The sequence below is a fragment of the Pleurodeles waltl genome, chromosome 12, assembly GCF_031143425.1.
Source record: "Pleurodeles waltl isolate 20211129_DDA chromosome 12, aPleWal1.hap1.20221129, whole genome shotgun sequence".
Taxonomy (NCBI): domain Eukaryota; kingdom Metazoa; phylum Chordata; class Amphibia; order Caudata; family Salamandridae; genus Pleurodeles; species Pleurodeles waltl.
Genome location: NC_090451.1, coordinates 336,281,039 through 336,302,497, shown reverse-complemented (window position 1 = coordinate 336,302,497; position 21,459 = coordinate 336,281,039). Strand labels below are relative to the sequence as shown.

Here is a 21,459-nt window from a genome sequence, read left to right as displayed (position 1 = left end):
AATTCATGGCTTAGTTTGTCCACTCTTGCGTTCAGAGAGCCCGCCAGATGTTAAACCACCAGGGATATGCCCTGATGTTCCAGCCATGTCCAGGGGCACAGAGCCTCCTGACACAGGGTCCACAACCCCACCCACCATGTCTGTTGCAGTACCATGTGGTGGTGGTGTTGTCAGAGAACACCTGCACCACTTTCACTTTGAAAAATGAAAGTTATGCTTTCAATGCTAGCCTGGTTGCCCTGATCTCCAAAAGACTGATGGGGAGCCCGGACTCCGATAGAGACCAGACGCCTCTGATTTACGCCTTTCCCATGTGGCCGCTTCATCCCAGGAGTGACGCATCTGTCATACTGTCAGATATGGTTGGGGAAGAGAGAGGATCTGCCTCTGACCCATTTGCGGTTCAAAAGCCACCACTGCAGATTTGACATAATTCCCTCTGAGATCTGAACCATGTCGGAGGGATTCCCCGCGATGCTGCACCCACTGGAACTTCAGGTCCCACTGCAGAGGCTGCATATGCAATCTGGCTTGTGTTGCCGGCAGGATGCAGGAGGCCATGAGTCCCAGAAGCCTCGGAGTCATTCTCTTCAAAATTCAGGATAAAAGCTGAACCATCTGTATCATACCCTGAAAATCCTGGACTCTTCGCTCAAAGCATAGGCCCAAAACTGCAATGTGTCCAGAACAACTCTGATGAAAGGGAGCATCTGAGAGGGAGTCAGGTGTTACTTCAGCATATTCATAGTGAACCCTCGCAAATGTAGGAGGTCCACCATAGTCTGAAGGTGGGAGACGACTGCCTGGGGCAAGCCCACCTTCAATAGCTAGTCATTGAGGTAGGGGAAGACTGAAACCCCTGACTTACGCAGATGAGCTGGGACCACAGCCATCACTTTTGTGAACACCCGAGGGGCGCTGGTAAGGCCAAAGTGGAGCACAGTAAATTGAAAATGCTTGTGCCCTACTGTGAACCGCAAGTAACGTCAATAGCCAGGCAGGATGGAAATATGGAAATATGTGCCCTGCAAGTCCAGCAATAACATCCAGTTTCCTGGATCCAGGGCAGATAGGATCTGAGCCAGAGTGAGAATTGTGAACTTCTCCTTTTTGAGGATGAGATGGAGGGAATGAAGGTCTAGGATAGGGCAGAGGCCATTGTCCTTCTTGGGCACCAGGAAGTAGCAGGAATAACAACCAAAACATATGTCTGGCCCACGGACCCTCTCTATAGCTCCCTTGGACAAGAGAGCCGTAACTTCCTCGCGGGGAAGTGCCAGGTGAAGCTCCGTCATCTTATCATAGGATGGTGGCATGGATGGAGGGTAGTCTCGAAGGAGACTGACGGAGTAGCCCTTTCGGCCTATTTGCAAAACCCACCTGTTTGATGTGATGGACTGCCAGTGAGGGAGGTGATGGCGAATCATGCCTCCAACTGGTGCCTGATGGGGAAGCACCAGACTAGGAATGTTTGGAGGCTACAGTGGGAGGGGTGGTGGACTGGGCAGTTTGCTGGCCCCCCGGACCCACAAAGATGTTGGATCACAGGTCTCTTGCCATGCAGAGGCTGGGCAGCACGTACAGCGCAGAGGCTGGGCAGCATACACTGCACAGTGGCTGGAGGGAAAGGGACGTAGTTGTGCACCCCTTTCGTAGCCATGAAAAGGACAAAAAGCAAACTGAGGAGGATGAGGGGGCAGCTGTGAGGCCAAGGACCAGGCCGTAGCCCTTAGAGCACTCCTTAAAGCACTCAAGCGCCTAGTCTGCTTTGTCTCCGAAGAGACGGGTGACATCAAAGGGCATGTCCATGACAGTGGTCTGGACAACCCCCGAAAAGCTAGACGTCCTCAACCAAGCGTGGCGCCTCAAGGCCACCATCGATGCAACAGATCTATTTAGTGAGTCCACATTGTATTGTGAACTTCGCTGAATCTCTCTTGTCAGCAACAGCCTGAGAGAGAATGGACCGGGCCTCCTCCGGGACATATAGCAGCACCTGCGCAACAGTGTCTCTAAGTATGGGTGTAATTGCCCAAACAGCATGTGGTGTTCAAGGACCGCAATGCCAGACTGGAGGAAGAAAAAGTCTTCTCAAGCTGATGCAGTCTTTTGGATTCCCTACCCGGGGTGCGGAAGAGAATGCACCTGGGGACGTAGAGGCCTGGATAACCAAGCTCTCAGGGTGGGGGTGTTACTTTTGGTCCTGATGAGACCCTTACACCCATAACAAGGGTCGAAACGTCAGACAGATTACAAGACAGACCTTGTGTCCTTCCTTTGTGTTTGCTGATGAACTGTTATTGATAGAACTGCCTGAAAGAACTTTATGAAGGCTGTCTTGAGTTTCATTAATACACCTACCAATCAATGTTAAAAACAATAATGTACTATTTCATTTTGCTGTTTGTGGTGTTGTCTTTCTGCACTTGGGGAACACTTCCTCCGAAAATGGTTTAAATATTCCAAACACCAAAGAGACACAAAGTGTGGCTCTATCATTGACATCATCCGGTGACAAGAGACAGAAGGCTTGAATCCAGTCTTCTATGACAACATCTTGACACGATAGAATGACAAAAAGTCTTCAACAAAGTCGAAAAGTTCAGTCATAAAGTGAGTGTATGTGTAGCTCTTCTTCGAATATGTGCGTGGGCTGGCTTGGAAAGGAAAGAACTGACGTTAGCATGCTGCGGTGGCATCTGTATAGGACCCGCAATGTCATATCTGACTAACACAATGCCGACGTTGGATGTGGAGTCGACTGGCGCCACCTAATTGTGCAGCGGGAACTGCTCTAGAAAAATTTCTGGATCCAGATTGATGCGGGGGGAAATTCTAAGGTAAGGAATCTGCAACTAGAAGTCTATCAGATATCAAGATCTATTACTACAATTAGTATGTAAAAAGAAGTACATCACCAGGTTCCTATTTTCCAGTGATGATGAACCACTAATGAATATTTTAAGCTACATTTTAATCACATTTTTTGTATGGAGCGATGAAGCTGTTTATATTGCTAGTTCTGAATTAAATGCCACTGCCTATGTGTCATATTATTGGATGTAAATGTATACTGTGCTAAACGAGTAACAATTAAGACTAGTTTATTGGACTTCCACTGTAAACAATCAAGCCATTTAATAGCTGAAAGAAGTTCTGCATTAAAAATCTGGTCCTATGTTAATTCAAATTTATCGACTCGATAGCAACACCCTTGTTAGAAAGGACGTCAATTTTTGGGGGATGACAAAGATACTGTGGAAATATTTTAAGAAGAAAACGTTCTAGTTTAACTACTCCTTCAAGGCATTTGGAAGGTAGCAACGGCCAAAGACAAAAGAGCATCTGCTCTGACTTTAACGGCTACACTGTAATTCTTGTGCGTGAAGTACATGCTCTGACGGAGCTTTTGGATAGCACTTCAGATCTGCTCTACAGAACTCTGAACCAGAAAGGGACGACAAGAATTCACTACTGCAGAAAACCTGAAAAAAGTTGTTTAAGAGAAAATCCTGGAAAACGCTTTCTTTCTTTCTAATAGACCGTGCATTATTTGAGCACCGCAGATCTAAAAGGGGGTGAACATCTTTCCGTTGCGGAAAAATGCTCATTTTTCATTTCAGTTGGAAGAAAACTCTAGTAATATCTGGAATGAAAGCGATTTCTCACTAATCAGTCGTGCTTGTTAACAATCATTTAATATATACCTAGTTTAGAGAACCCACATCAACGATAAAAAGTAAACTAGTACCATGGAAATAAAGTTGCTACCAGAAAGTCAGCACTGACGAAGGATTAGTGATCTTGTTAACCTAACAAAAAATACCTTGATTTCTTCTATTTTTTGACAAATGTGCCTTAGAATAGATCTATATTTAAAATTGGTTTTCTACCCCATCAGTTGTCAGATTTCTTTATGACGACATCTACGTTAATAAAATGTAATCAAGTTTTGGTGGCAGTGGCTAGTTTTGTTTTGCTGATGGCAACTTTCAGCCTGGACGAATACTGCAAATAAGCATCATTACATGTTCCTTTAAATGTTGAGCTATATAGTTGCAGTACCACCAAATGTCGGTCGGTCCGCTGTGAAATATCAGCAAAATTGTTTCCACTCCTGTATTTGTCAGATGGTACAGAGATCAGCAGAAGTGACGTAACCCATTGAATTACATAATACTAAACATACATTTCTAGCAAGTCTTTCAACATATTTTCACATTTTAAGTAATGTCAGTGGCTGCATCAGTCAGCCACTGCTAAAACCAGTGGGAGCAGCTTCTCCCTTTCTCTGGCTTGCGGAAGGTGAAGGGAGAGACACAGCGGCACTGAAGATTAACATCGACCGCAACTCCGGCCAAGAGGGTTCGGTGATTTGAGCAAGTTAAGTCTGGGAGTCTAGAACTCATCCAGCCGAGGATCATCTAACACGTCTGTTACCTGGCAGTAGACTCTGTACCAACGGCTACAACTGTTGCTATGATTCTCCAGCGAGGGATTCCAGTGCAGGGAAAGTTGCAGAATCCCAGAGACGCAGTAGGATGGAGGCTGGCTTGAAGGCCTGAGGCAGTGGAAAGCGTTCGCATGATTTCAGGAAGAGGCATTTAAGGCAGTGACTGAAGTCATGATCAGGTCTGATGTGTAAAGCCCTTTTAGCCCCCTGGAAGTTGAGGTCTAAAAACTAGTGGCCTGAGGAAATTCTTGAGCACGGTCTGACAGTTTGTTGAGACTTTTTGTAACTAGACTGTACTGGGCCGAAGTTTATTTCCATGACAGGTTAAGATACTCATGTGCTGTGTGGTGAAATACTGTATAAACATTGTTTTTTTTTTAAATGGGATTTTTTTGCAATACCAGTATGGCTGCAGCAACAAGAGCAATATAAGGATAGGGCAAAGTGTGTGGCTATGGACTCGGTCCACACCTTCCTAGTGCAGTGTAGCAAGTAATGAAACCGCACACCCAGCGCAAGTCTCTCTGGAAAAATAGGCCTGCGGTAAAATAAAGATTCTAGAAGATCGTCTGGTGTGCATGCTCATGTGGAAGCTTCTCTGAACACCATAGCCAAGTCTCTTACCACCAAGAAACGACCTAAATGTTTTCTGGTACAATATACGGAGTCGCCCCGCCCAGCCAGGAAAATTCCCCCAGTGCCAGCTCGTCTATGGATTGTATTCCAAACCGTAATGACAGTGTAACACCCATAAACCAGGATAATTGATAGTCAACCTCAAGGAGCACTAGGTCAAGCCCCAGGTTAAGTGTCTCAAGATATTCAACCAACCATCTGTATAGCGCAAATGCTCACACGTGGGGTCTCAAGGCGCTTCAGATGGAAGTACCAGAGAAAGAAGCATAGCCTCTTTTTGAAAAGCTTCAGCATACTGATCTTTGGAACAAAGACAAATATATGGGCCTGGGGACAGTAGTCGACTTGCCTGCCTTTGCAGAACCCTATACATCAGACCAATCAAACTGTTTCGACCACTGATATGCCCACTGAGACACAGATGTATTCCACTAGCGTGCAGAGGCCCACAACCTCTTCGGAGCTCCTTAAAAACCCTGCCATGACTCCCCCACTTCTTCAGCTATTTGAGAGTATATTTCAAGAGACTAGATAATTTAACACCTCACAGGATCAAAGATTGTCTACTTTGCAAACTCTGCTTTCTGAGGCAGAATGGAGAATCTCGGACCTTGAGGATCAGTAGGAGAAGTTTCAAAAAAGTTCTGAACATTACGAAAAATAAATTACTAGCTTCAAGGGAAAGGAAGAAGAAATGGAATTTCAGGTTCATTGAGATTCTGCCAAATGCAGAAAGCCTGGGTGGGACGATTCTGTAAATTGAGAGGTTAATACAAAAGTATATTATCCCCAACTTCACTGCAGATCTCACAGTTACAAGAGCCCATCAAGTCCCACGTTAGATTCATAGTTCAAAATCAAAATACCCACAAACGGTTTAGGTGAACTTCTCAGACTAACATAAAATAACAGATATTGCTCAAGGCTAAACAATTGAAGCATTGGCTCTTCAGAGAAGTCTTCTTTTCAGGTCTCCTCAGACATGATCCAAAGCTAAAAGATCAAAAGGCTTTCGGAATTTGTTGGACTCTAACTACAGGTGTGCAGGCCTCACTTGTGGAGTAGTCCAAGCTAAAAGTTCTGTATAAGGGTCGCTTTCAGGTCCTCACCTCTGTTGAGCAAGCACAAGCCTTTCTGAAGTCATTATATAATGTCCTCAGTGGCTAAGAGTAGCAGATAGGCTATGTTTCTCTGGGGTCATATTCTGAAAAGATCCTGGGCACAAAGTTGTTAAACCAGACGGCCTTTGTCTGTATACTCCCTTTCCAAATTTTATCTATATATTTTTTTTTTTTTTTTTTTTAAAGGAGAGATAGGGCAGCTTCTCCCCTGGTGAATGCCTGGGGTGCAGTTCCATGGCACTTGCTGTAGGAGGAAGTGGCCCCTACACCCTGGGGGAGGGGGCAGGCATTGCCCCTCAAGGGGATTTGAGGATAGGAAGGGTGGAAAAGGAATGGGTTAGCAAGGAGGACAGGATAGACAGGGCAGCAGGGTTACTGCAGTTGACAAAAGTAATGAAATCATAGTTTAAGAGAAATCGGTGAGTTTTTTTAATAATTGTGGGGAGATGTTGCATTTCTGCTCTTTGTGGAAAACATGTCTAATTAGCAGTTTAAGTAATATAATGCCTTCACCCGTTGTAACCCTTTGGCATGATACACTGGCATTTTTGCTCCGTACGCAGCCTTTTTCTGCTCGGGCGTTTTATGAAATGGTGTATTTTTGCACATTGGCACTTTTGTTCTGGTAAGTGCTCTTTAAGAGATGAAGGAAAGTGATGAGAGGACTCATAACATAAATTCAGTTGCTATTGCTTTTACATATTTTGAACTTGTCAGAGATCATGATGAAATTAGCACTTTGGCGCATTCAGTACACTTAGTACTTTATAGCACAGGCACATTTTAAGCACCTATTTCACCTCCTTGAACATTTCTGATGGGCTTCAGCAACTGTGATATATGCCCTGATGGCTCATGTATATATCCAGGTATTTGAGACCTTACAGCTTCCAGGCTTACTGAATGAGACAAACATTCCCAAATCTGGACGAATTGAAGGTCTTCTTGTTCAATGCCAATTCTTTAAACAACAAATGTAAAAGGAGGAATGGATATTAGGACATGTCCCAGACACAATTTATATACAAGAGACCCATACAAAGAACTCAAATGTTTCCAATTTTAGTATGTTTTAGATATGGTTTGAAAGCATTTCTTTCGCGGCCACAGTCCATACAGCTCTGGGTATTTACATTATTACTTGTCTCTAGATAGAGATCGTAGCTGCCTAGCTGGATAAGGATGGCAGATGGGCTTGGGTTAATGGTTCAATGGGTTAATAGATAAATAGCTGGCTCTTGTTTCACATTTGCTACATGCTATGCTCCAAAAGGAGATCTCCTTGAACCATTGGTTAACTTGTTTCTGTCATTTATGGTCTTCACTGGGGAAGTAATTTTAAGAGGGGATTTTCTCCAGACTCCAAGCCTAAATTAACCTGCAGCAAATTGGGTGCAAAATAAGAACAGAATTGCCAAGATACTGGCGCAATATCAGGTCATTTAGAATTTGGTTGTCTCCCAGAGAGCAAAATTCCCTAGACAACATGAAAATACATGCTTTTTGGCTAGATTTAAGGAGGCAGCAAGGATGGATTTTTTGTTTCTGACAATATGATTCCTAAACAATATATACAGCCACCTGAATGGTTTCTCAAGTCATTCAATGCTAGAAATGCATATAGCTGACAATGGACAATTAAACCACTCTCAATAGGTTGGTTTTCAATGGATCATATTTGGAGAAGGAGCTTTGGGTTACAGAAACTGAAAATTAAATCACCCTGTTTTTTCTCTTGAATATACACTCAGAAAAATTAGCAATAGTGTAAGATGCATTTGAGACACCCATAAGAATGATTACACATATAAAGATATTGCAAGGAGAAGCAATTTCAAAAAGAAAGGAAAAATCTAGCAGCCCACGAGAAATATTAGCATCTTAAAACAGGTCTAACTGTCATCAATTCGAGAAGCAGAAAATAAATGTGAAATTTTTACTATAAGGTTGTTAACCAAAGCAATCAAATCAATGCCCTCCTCAAGAGTCCACAGCCAACCCAAATCAACTGAGCAACTTTCGACCCATCTCCCTGCTTCACTATCCAGCCAAAGTGATTTAGAAGGCCATCAACAAGCAACTTGCAACCCACCTCGAACTTCACCATTGCTAGACAACACTCAACCAGGGTTCAAAAATAATCACAGCACCAAAACAGCACTCCTCACGGCCACGGATGACATTCAAATCATCCTGGACCCAGGAGAAACAGCAGCCCTCAACCTGTATGACCTCTCTGCAGCCACTGTCTCCCTTAACACCTTCATCAGAAGACTCTACTGGCATACAAGGATCCACTCTCAAATGGATCTGGTCCTTCTTCACAGGAAGAACCTATAATGTCAGGCTACCGCCCTTCACATCGGAGACCAAGAAAATTATATGCAGAGTGCCACAAGGATTGTCCCTCATTCCAAACTTTTTCAACATATACATGACACCACTCACCAACATCATCCGACCACAAGACATCTGGATGACAAGCTCAACATGATGGTTCAAGTCAATGCAGTGTGCACCTCCTGCTTCCTCATCTTTTGCATTTTGCAAAAAACCTTCAAATGGTTGCCTCTGAACACCAGATGGACCATCACACAAGCACTCATTACCATCAGGATAGACAACAGCAACAGTCTAAATCAGAATCTCCAAACTACCCCTACAAAGTCTCCAGACCATCCAAAATGCATCCAGACCATCCAGAATGCAGCCTCAAGACTCACACTCGACCTCTCAAACCGCACCCACTGCACCTCAGGAAGCTTCTCTGGCTTCCCATTCACAAGCACAGCCAATTCAAACTTCTCACAACACAGCCGCATACTCTTTCAGCAATCCACCAGACACCTACGCTCTGCCTCACTCTCACTGGCGCACATTACCAGAGTCTGCAAAATCAAAACTGGAGGTTTGTGCATTCTCTTAAATCGCACCCAAGACATGGAACGACCTCCCTCTACACATCAGAACCTCCTCCTGACTTCTAGAGTTCTACAAGAAGCTGAAGACTTGACTCTTTGCATAAACACCTTGGGGACCAGAAAACTACACACATACCTAAGCACCTGGATACTTTCTGAGGTTATTAGTGTGCTACACAAATCAATATAGCATAACTATATGCAGCAGGTTTATGAAGAGAGTGAATATTATTCAGGCTGGTTTTTAGCGTGGAAAGCCTGTGAAAAATCAACTAAAATGTAATTAAATCACTTGTTAACATGGAGACTAATGCATGGATCACCAACATTAAGAGTATCCAAGCTAGAGCTGCTTCAACATTATAGCAGGATCCCATTAAAATGCAAGACAAAAAAAACTACCAATTGTAGCTCTAGGTCAACAAGCAATGGAAGTCTTATTGGATGCGGTTGCGCTGGAGGAAGTGGACAATGTTATTAATTACAAAAGCATGTAGAGAAGATGGCCTCCTTGATGAGTTCTTTAAAAATTTCACAAAAATGTTTAAGTGCATGTATTGTGAAGCTTGCAAATCATCTCACAGGGAGGAAGTGTTCCCCCATCTTTTAATACCGCATTTAAAAAAAACTTTTCATAAAAAGAAAAAGGTTCTTAAAAAGCTGAACTCTTATAGACAAATCAGTTGCTTAATTTAATTCTGATCACAAAATTATAACAAAACTGTTGGCTGATAAAGATCAAAATGGCCTAATTGCCGAAGGGCAGTCTACTAATACACAGTGCTTAGTGGAAGACCTAGATTTTCCTATTAGCAAACAGATTCCGGCTTGTATTGTTTTTAGATGCAAAGAAAGGCTTTTGATTTTATTAATTGGGAAAGCCTTTTTTCAATCTTAGAAGTTTTAGGACTTCCATCTCAATTTATCACAGTAATGACTCATCTTTATATAAGATCACATGCTTGATTGATTGTAAATTCTACTGAAACAGGGTTGTGCAAAGTCAATCATGTAATCAAACAGGGATGCCCATTGTCTCCCATTACATTTGCATTTTTTATTGAACCATTATCGATTATAATTATGAAGGGCAATCTAATGAAGGCCCCAATTAATGAGATGTCCAAAAGTGAGTCCTAACCCGATGACATCATTCTAATCCTAAATGGTCAGATGTTCAGAGAAGGTTTTTTTAAAGTTTTTTTTTTTTTGCAGAGTACCATGAGCCAGGCAGTTAAAAGATTTACAAACAAAAAACCAGAGATTTTATTACTCAACTACACTTTAGACACTTTAACTTCAGATTTTCTACCATTAGGTAATTCAAGCCCAAAAAGGTATGCAGGGATATTAACAACAGCTAATGTTGAGAACTAATGTGATTTTAACTATAAATCTCTAATTGATGGGATAAAATCTCTATTTTCTAAACAGAATTTTCTTCCATTTTCAGTTGAAGGTAGAGTAGCACTAATCTGAATATTAGTACTACTGCTTTGTCTTTTATTCTCCTTACATCTGTTTCTTACATATTATGTTTTCAAGTAAATTGAGTATTTTGTTATGGAAGTAGGGGTAGATTAAGATCAATATGTCAGGGCTTGGTATATTAAGCATTTTTTCTGTATACTTAAGAATTTGCAAATCATATTGCTGAATGTATGTATGCTTTATGGTATTTGCTAATGTATTGAATATGATTTCTCCAAAAAAACATTTACATCTATTTTTCAAATCTTCCAATTTGGCCTTTAAACCTGACATATTTTTTGTGGCAACTAATTATGTCATATCTTGTATCCAATAATGTATATATTCAGTCTAATTTTATTTTTTCGGTTTTGTTGAATTATTCTTTTGTCATCACCAGTGCTTTTGTGACTCAAGCCATTATTTATTGGCATGAGTCTTCCAATTCTGGGGTGTTGCTAAATAACATTATGATTTTAATGTCAAACTCACATCTTCAAACCAAATATATATTCTCAAATATGCATTTTGCTCTTGAGCAAGGACTAAAGGATGCAGTAATTCTGACTGATCCAAACCACATCTCCAGCAGGGTTCTGCATCTCTCAGTTGTAATTTTCAAGTTTCACACACATCTCATACAATTTCAGAGGATTTTCTGTTGGTTCAGTCTCAATATGAGACCAGAATCAAAGATCCATGGCTCACATATGTATTTGCACCAAGAATCATGTGAAACTTCATGATCAATGTCCTGACTCCAGTTTTGTTCAAACAGGCCTGAGCCTTAGTGCATATTGCCAACGCTATGCCCAGATTTCCTTTTTCGAGTACCTATTTAGATGCAGCTAATTAAGACATCTGTGCCTCCAGCTAAATGAATTAGTTTTTACAAACAGTGTTGTATTATCTAGAATTCTTTTCAATCTTGTTCAGGTAAGCCAAACTCTCAAAATTCTCTCAAAAGAGACAAGTGCCCTGCTACTCCGCATTAGTTAAATACTGCAGTTGTGAACTATTTTCCATTGTAACATTCTGCAGTCATATTTTCCATGTGGTGTACTCCTTACAGGAGCAAATATACAGATGTTCAGATTCTCAGATATCCTAGCCAGTTTTCTCACTAGAAATATAATGCTTTGAGCACACTGAGACCATAATGTCTTACTTATTTCTTGATCACATTTCTATATATTAACCCACTAAAGTTTTTCTGACAACTGAATATTAATTGATGACAAACTTGCAATAAAAAAGCTTGGTAATGTATTGTTTTACAAACCTAGGAACCCAAATCCTTCTTTAGAAATAGAAATCTGAAACGCTATTTGTGAAATGTTTTCTTTGTTACCTTAACCCCAAACAAATGCAAACTTTTCGATTCTGTTTACACCCAAAGGGCAGACATGTGGCTACTTAGTTACTCGAATTACAGACAAAACTAGGAATTACTGACACTTTGGCTTTATTACCCTCTCACAGTCCTAGGTTTAAGTTTCTTACCTGCTGAAATCATTTTTGCAACTCGTGGGTCTCAACTTAGATCAATCAGTTTTGTTGTCTCCATCTAAATCAAAATACCCAACTATTTATTGCTATCTTCCTTCCAAAAGAATACCCATTTTTCCACATGGCCTTCTGTGATAAGGGAAAGATTTTTCCAAATTAACTATGCAACCCAAAAGTGTACCAAAGTTACTATTACCACAAATTTAATTTGTTTCTCATCACAAATAGCGTTCGCTTAAGGTTGAATAGCCATAGCAAATAATAAAGGAGAAAGGGGCATCCCTAATTTCTTCCTTTAAAAAGTGTCACCGATGCTGAAAAGATTCAAGTCATAGGCTTTTAGCTGTACAACACTGATATAGAAGAGAATACTGTATTTCTGAAGTTGTCTCCAAGTCTGGTGTGTTTATCAAAGGAAATACGCATTTTTTGTCATCAAAGTCTTTATAGTGTCTACGCCTAGAAGTACATCTTGCATGATCTTGTCTCTGGAGCAGCATATGATGTGGAGGTGTTACACGAAGCCACGTCAACAGAATCACTTAGTAATAAATCCACATTGGTCACTGTAAGCACCCTCTCAGCCTACATCTCCGTTAAATCTTATAGTCAGCATAACTAATAGACTGATTGTTAATTCTTGCAATGCAGCGCGTCTGTCACAGTTATGAGTAACTTTGACCGAGTCAATTTAAAGCTGTCTGGAATCTTTTTTTAAAGAAACATTAGTGCTGTACATTTGCATCAAGACTGAGATTAAGTCTGATTGGAGCATTTTGTAGAACTAATTGTAGAAACCATACAGTCTAGGAGATTTGCCTTCTTTTAGTAAGGATATTTCCAGATGTATATCTTTAGCAGAGATCAGTTCCTCCATAGGTACTTTAACTTCCTCTGTAAGCTCATCATTTTATCGTGGGATTAGTGTGGTTATTTTGATACAGTTCAGCATAAAACAACCTGAAAATGTTGCTGACTGATTACTGTATATTTTCCCCAACTTATCTTTAATTCCCTTTGAACAGTTGTTAGTATCTAATTTCTTCAGCATCTATGCCAGAAGTTTGAACACACTTTTTTACCTTCCACTAAGAGTGATTATCAGATCCTGAAGAGGTCTCTTTCTGTTTTCCTCTTACAAATACTTGCATTGAAGCTTTGTTACTTTTTCATGCAGATATCACCCTCCTAACCACAATTTCAACATTTCTCATTCTCTAATTTCTTTAACTAGCGCCCCCTCTTCCTGTTTCATCTTTAAATGAGCCCACATTTTCCTTCCAAAAGATTTCCAACTGTTCATTTTTTGATACTTTAAAAGTTATCCATTTTCAAGAGAATATGATTCAAACTCCACTATCTCCATCCCCTAGATTCCACTTCGAGGTCAACTACCAGTCCCCTCAGTGCTATGAAAGCTCTTTATGGGAGTCAAACAAGGTTTCATTACGGCATTTCTGGATTTCTGCATTCAGAATAATACCAGAGTCATGTTTTAGATATTAACCATAAGAAGTGCAATCAGCCTTCACAGCAGAATTAACTTTTTCAAATTTCCCAAATGATACTCAAGTTATTCCTTAGTAACAAATCATTTCACAATCTGTTTGAAAACCTGATTTTACCTCCCTAGCACCTCAAATGAGGTAAGATTTATCTCCACCTCCCCTGTATTTCTCCTTACTTGAAGACCGATTTATGAATCCCCTTACCTTATTTAAGTGATCTTCCCCACTTGACTCTGGAATTAAAGTTTAATTTATGCTAATTTAGCTACTACAGTCATGAACTTTGCCTGCATTATTTCTCCCATCCATTGCTACTATCTCAGTTTTAGAGCACTCACTTGATTCCCCTGCTCTAAGTTCCCCTTCATCTAGTGTACTCTTTTTACCCAGGTTGGCTGGATGGGAGCTATGCTTTTATATTTTGATTTAGCGCTCAGAACCACATTTGGAAGAGTTGTTTGGTTAGTTGACACAGATATAATAGACTGACATTATAACTGATAATTACTATTACTTATAATACCCCTTAAAAGCAAAAAAAGTATAAATCACTGGGCACTTTCTTTATCCTTTGTCTGCTCCGGTATATCTGCTTTAGATACAGCGTATCCCAAACCTATAGCTAAATCAATTCTCTGCAATGAATCTCACATTAAAGGAACTGACCCTGAATCTATCCTAACAAGAGTCACAGAAATCCCATCTGATTAATATCCTCCTGACGTAAATGCTAATCTCACTTAACTCTCTGACTGTTAGTTGGGGTGTGTAACTTCAGTTCTCTTCACTATACTAGTAAAGAGAAGCCTTGCACAGCACCACAGGAGACCCCACGCAAGTGTTAATAAGCACTTTCATTTAAATGTTGAGGAGCATTTGCTTTCAAAGTACTGCTTTCTTGGTTAATGTTTTCCTGGCTCAAACTCACACTACAGGTTCTGCACTGACTCCCACGCTGGGCTCATGAAACAGTGTGAGGAGACAAGAACACATAGAACCAGTTAGTCCAAAACAATTAGCCTTACAATATTTATCTGCCTATTTTTTTGGTCACCTTAATAATACCTATGTGGAGCATATGTTCACCCAGAAGGGGTACAAGGGAGTGGTTTCCATCATGACTGTGATGACCTAACTCAAAAAGCTGACATCTTCAGGGTCAATATCCATCCAGAATGAATCCCTTTTAAAGGATAAACCTACCAGTCATTCAGTGTTTTTGCAGACTACCTTCAGCAGATCTTGCAGTCCCTGGCTTTATTTATTGCATGCAAGGAGAAGATACATTCCTCTTAGGGATCTTCCATGAAGACTCTTTTTTTTAAAGGGCGCTCTAAGCCCTGAAGAGATGCTTCTTAGGAGACTCCTCATTAAAGCAGGTAAAAGAATACCTTCCACTTGTAAAAAATGTACAAACAGCCGGGAAAGATGAAAAATAGCACAAAAGTGCTGAAGAACTAAAGTGCAAAGAAACAGCAGTCCTTTATGTGCAATACAAAATATGGTGGCCAGTGGGCAGAGGAATTTCAGAGTGCTTCCTTCGCAGTGGAAGAAGTTTGGGTCTTTTTCCAAGAGATCACATGGTTTCACAACTAGAGAGCATGAATTCTATTTCACAATCTCATGGCTGCAAATTAAATGTAATGTAAATGTATCCCATTTGCAATAGCTTGACAATTTACATTCCTTCTCAAATGACATTGTAAACAACTTGTTAACATACAAAATGTGTCTCACCCATTTTAATGATCCGCTCATGTAATGGAACAGCAGCAAGGAAATGCTCCTCTTTGCAGGAATGTGTTTGAGTCCCAACTAAACCACAGTTTGTTGCCAAGATTCGAGCACTTTCTTCATTTAGATTTACTCCAGCCATTGATGTAACATCATTGATATCATCATCTCTGGTATAAAAGCAGAACTGTATTATTTACTTTGCATAGTCAGCTTAAAAATATTGATGAGTATATAGCAGTTAAATAATATCCACATATATGAAGCCTAAGACTGGTGCCAAACCAAATTTAAGTTTATACTTCAAAATTTCTTGATACCTAAATAATAAAGAGGCACCATCTCACTACTGTAATGCAGACAGCATCTAGGCACCAAGTGACAGGCCAGCAGTCTGACGTTTGGCTGATACATAACAAAACTTTCAGTCTGAAGAATTTGAATAAACATAACAGAATAATAGTTCTGGCATTTTCAAGATTAGTATGAGTGTGTACACACACACATATATATATATATATATATATATATATATATATATATATATATACACACACAAACACACAAGCACTCTCATACAGTTACCTGTCCATTTGTGATGTGGTTACCCAGATGCGTATTGTTGACATCTGTGTAGGCTCCAGACTTAATTTGATATATGTCTGAGGCTCCTGTGTTTATTATGATGACCTGCTCACTGAGATTGGGACCATCTTTTTAGGTCTATGGTGACTTGGCATTGACACCATGTGGCTGTGGCCCTATCACATACACTTTTAATGTTCATGCTAGTTTTGCACTTCAAAGTTCATGTGAATTTCGCTCTTTACACTTTTATGCAAGTTTCGCACATCTTACCTGTGATGGAGTGTGATTAAAATCTAATAATTAACATGAGAAGCTTGCAATAAAATGCTTTGTGAAATCGCATAGAAAATGTAAACGTTGACGCACGTGTATGAAATGTGTCCACAGGGACTGGCCACCAATGTATTCAATGATTATTGAAATTGACTAATAATGAAATATTAATGTACTAATGTATGATTATCTATTAGTATTAAGAGTTATATGTATTAAAAATTGCTAATTAATCACTAGGCCTTAGTTAGCATGAGTCGGGCCTAGCTGCCCGGTTTCATATTAAATGTGTTTTTCTAACGTGCAGTGTGCTGACTTGCTGAAGGACATGTAGTCGTACTTTTTCCAGAAGCTGGAAGATGAGTGTAACCGTAGTAAAAACGTTCTCATGAGACTCGACTTGCCGAAGGAGACATTCTTGCCCAATGCAACAGTGTAATTTGCAACAGGTACAAGGTCATTTAGACTAGGGAAAACAATGGGACTACTGACTTGAGTAACAAATGTCACTTATTCCTCACCTGACATTCTACCCGTTGTAGACGTCAATTACAGGAGCCAATAAACTACGTGAGAACTGTTATGGGGTGACAATCGTAAGAAGACGACCAGTAAACCATTGGATAGAGATGATGGTGCGCCAAAACTTGCCCAATTGGAAATTGGGGGACTGTACAACAAGATTGATATAAAATTCTTGGACACAAAGAGAAAGGGGGATTACCAGCCATTAGAAGCCATTCCGAGACATTATATGCCATTGCGTGCCTTTTGCTATTGCCCAGTCACTTTATTATTCTGCCCACAGACTTTGCTGCTTGAACTTTGCAAACCATTTTCACTTACTTTGCCTTGCCCGATTCATACTTTTCCTCCTTATGAGGGAGGTATTCCCTTTTGCCCCGTCTTGCTGAACTTTGCGGTGTTTCCTGGCTGATGACGAACCAACTGATGTCCTGAGGACAAAGACTGATTCTGTATGCTGATCCATTACAGAGGGTAACTATATGATGATGAAATTGTAATTGTCTATTTGCCTTTTCTTTCTAGGTACCAACTGCTTCTTTGATAGAGACCATAGACAGAGGTTTTCTAAATTGATGTTGTTAAATTGTTTTGCATGAAGCCCAACATGCTAATGCTAATTCAAGGTTAGTTAAGGAGTTCACTAAACGGACGCAAATAGACAAATGACTGAATCTATGCTTTGTTGAATAAATACGCTAATTATACTCTGTTAAAGTTAACCCATGCTGACGTCGTGCTATGTTCTAATGTTCACGATCTTTGCTTTAATTAAATCTTATTCGAGTTGCCATATTATGACAATGTTGATGTGTTTCTTGGTTTTGAGACTAATAAACTTGCTAGTAGAGTGTAATCAATAGGGAATAAATATCATAAATCTTACTAAATCCTGGTGTTTATTCATGACTGAAAGGTCATGTTGTGTTTCAAGTTTATTGACGTTACTGATTGCTTTGATTGATTTGCTACTGTGATTATTGATGATGTTATTGATTGACATGTTGACTAGCTATCTCGTCTTAAGGAGACTTCAATCAGGGTCAAAAGATTAATCGGCCTAAAACGAGTCCCAGAGTGTTTAAATTATCTAGATTGGGACACGTTATCACCTGCAGATACATTATGTATCTGTGCCCTATATGAGTTTTGCACATCTTCCCTGCATATAAACAATATCTCTATGCCCCTGTGTCTTTGGCTATATAGACATGCACCCCAAGTGTGTAATTTAATTTTGCACTATAATGTTCATGAGACTTTTTGCACTTTTAACATCTATGCAAGTTTTGCACATCTTTCCTGCACAGACATGATGTTTCTGTGCCACTTAGGTGCCCTTGTGGCTAGGACTATATAGACATGCACCTTTAATGTTTATGCTAGTTTTTGCACTTCAAGGTCCAGGCGAGTTTTGCACTTTTACATCTATGCACGTTTTGCACATTTGTCTCACATGGAAATGATGCCTCTGTGACAGTAAGGTGCCCTTGTGGCTTCCATTATATAGACAAGCATTTTTAATGTGTGTGCTAGTTTTGCACTTCAATGTCCATGAGAGTTTTGCACTTTCAAAATCTATACAAGTTTTGTACATCTTTTCTGCATAGACCTGATGCCAGTTATGATTATATAGTTGGCCGAGTTGGAGTTCTTTTTGTGTGAGTCTGGTTCTATTGATATGTATTTTCAATGGTTGTGCCGTTTCAATATTTATGCAAGTTTTGCACTTTTCACATCTATGCACGTTTGTTACACCTTTTACGCATATTTATGTTGTTTTGGTACCAATCATGATGATATATCTGGTTGGGATTTGGTAGTTATGATACGAGTCTGGCTACACTGATATATACTTTCAATATTTCTGCCAGCTTTTGCACTTTAACGTTCATGCGAGTTTTGCACGGTTTATATTTGAGAAAGACTTAGCATACCTTGGTTACATATTAATTAAGTCGCAGTGTAAATCATGATGATACACATTTAGTTGAGATTTGCAGCAATTGGTGTGATAAATCATATTGTTGCATCTTCCACATACTTTTCTCAATGTTACCTACTTTGTCTACAAGGATGATATGGTCATTAATGAAAAAATAAATGATTCATGAATTTGAGATTTTTTTATATAAGATTATGAGGTGTACTGGTTGCGGGTATTTGTGCTGACTGCAACCTTGGGTTAATCCGGATGGTTTAGGCCTGTAGAAGGTAGCCCCCATTACCTATTCTGTAGCTTAAGTACCCCTGTTTGATGACTGAATTGGGAGCTTAAGACAGTGATATTATTGTATAAAGAATATTAAGCATTTTATATAGTATGGTATACGTCTTCTGTAAGATCATTGATTATAACATTCTAGATGGAAGAACCAAAAATTGAATGGTGGATTGGGGTATAGTGCTTTGGAAAATAATGGGGGGGGGGGGGGGGGTTTATAATAGACTGAACAATGACTTTTACAAATTTGGAAAAATTAAGTTGATGATATATTAAATGAGGGCAAAATGGAGGATGAAATGGGCCATTCCAGATGAAAGGACTGTGAATGTAGCGGTCTAGTAGTTTGGCTACTGGAAATTGAGGAGGGACTATGTGGTAAAGCAAAGCTTGTCAACAATGTCTGAGACCCAGTTGAAGGCATATTGCCGAAACACGTTGGTCATGTATTTGTTTTAATCTTGCAGCACCATAAAAATAATTTAGAAGTGCCATTTACCATATCTCTGCCTTATGTGCATTTTTGGAGGAGTTGTCGGCGAGCCACCGTATCACAGATGATGTTGGGAAAGAGAAGAAAAGATTCATCTTGCACACAAGGAGCTGCATGTTTAGCTGAATTTTACAGAAAGACACACAAGGAACAATCATGTTGCCAAAAGGCACTGGTGGCATTTCCTTGTGCTTCATTACGCAGCTTTAGTGTAGAATATGTACTGGACATTTACCCAAGGAGGCAGGAAGAACTCTACTTGGGTAGATATTTTCTAAAAAAAAAAACTAAAAAAAAAACTGTGGACTCTTGTTGGATAAAAGGGCAGGTGAGGTTCTTTTGTGGCTGAGTCACTCACACAGCCACTGACACACCCATACAGATACTCAGACACCCACTCAGACTCAGGTACTCACTCAGACACTCACACACACACTTACAGACCCCACTCAGGCTCAAGCACCCTGGCCTGTGGACAAGCCCTACAGCCAACCCCCCAAAAGCCATGCATGGGTGGTTACAGGGAGTAGGCCGCAGGGCCTGGCCACAGGCCAGGTCTTGTAGATAACCACCGTTGCCCGCGGCCAAAGGCCATGCATGGTCCAGGGTTGGGTAGCTATAGTGGGTTGGCAGCAAGATCTGGCCACAGACCAGGCCTCGCGGTTAATCCTCGCTGTGCACGGAGATGGTTGGATTAACATATAGTAATTAAAATTACTTTACGTTAAAAAAAACCCATAGAAAATCAGTTAAAAAACAAAGGTTACAGGGGTGTTACAGTTAGGAAATAGATTTAAAAAACCCCACATACATTCACTTAAAATAAAACAAAAAAATAACAAGGGTTACAGCGGCGTTATAGTTAGGCTCACATTTTAAAAGGTACAAAACCACAGAAATTCACCAACTATAGTTAGAGTTATTTCAAGTAACTATAACTGGTGCCTTAAGGTAACTATAACTCGCACCCTCACCATGCACTGCTAATTACCCCCGATATTACAGCACTCATGACATCTTTTATAACATCACTGATAATATATCTAACATTTGTTGTAAAAATATTCATTAAAAACTGTGCATGGTGGGGGCTTGAGTTATATTTGCCTTAGGGCACGAGATATGGTTACTTGAGATAACTAACTACAAAAGCTGATGATCTATGGTTTTGTATATTTAAACTATGAGCCTAAATATAACGTCCCTGTAACCTTTGTTTTTTTGGTGAAAAAAACGGCACTCTAAAAGCTGCTGAGGCACAATCAACGAGTTTTGGTTTCAAAAAGCCTTGTTCACAATATTTGGCGCCATATTGAGAAAGCATTTTATGCAAACTATCCCATACCGTCACCAGTGATAATAAACATACAAAGGAAAACTGAAAAGTAAGTGCCATCGTGTAACATGCTAAGCTTACATTATTACAAAACAAGATCCACAATCTGCTTCAACAATCTTACACTGCTCATATATAGAGTTGGTTTTGAATTACAGCATATGCATAAACGTAGTTCATTAACTGAATAACCAAAGTCAATAGAATATAGTACTTAAGATATACAGGATTAATGTACCTTAATTAACTTAATTATGTCCTTCTCATTATATTTGAATTCATTAGTAATTCAACAGAATATAACAGAATTGGACTGGATATCTTTCACAAAGCATATACATTATTGTGATTTTTAGCCATGTATTATCTGACTTCTGTCTAATTCGTAGCGTAGACTGTTGCTTATACCACCCCAGTGGGTAAATTAATCATTCAGTTAGGTTCCTTCCTTAAAGGCTCAGAAAAAAATATATGAAAAAAAAAAAACGTTCTCAATCTTATTATTAAAATAAATAGCATTGAATGTTAGGTTACAGAAGCTCTATAGCTCCTGTTATAAGAAAACATGTAATTCTCATCTATGTTCAGCCCTTTTGGATCTTTACAATACATTTCTAAAATTATGTTCTCTGTCTCCACCAATTAGGCTCTTGGGTATCTGTGCTATT

General features: G+C 39.8%; 1 protein-coding gene across 1 annotated transcript in view; it reads right to left on the bottom strand.

Annotated features, from left to right (window-relative positions):
- The window catches only part of LOC138267494 (transcription initiation factor TFIID subunit 4-like), a 1,241,721-nt gene that overhangs the window by 758,671 nt on the left and 461,591 nt on the right, over nt 1-21,459 (bottom strand). Inside the window, exon 10 of the mRNA XM_069216487.1 lies at nt 15,356-15,522. Coding sequence (XP_069072588.1) covers nt 15,356-15,522 — 167 coding nt within the window. The remainder of the gene's footprint in view (nt 1-15,355; nt 15,523-21,459) is intronic.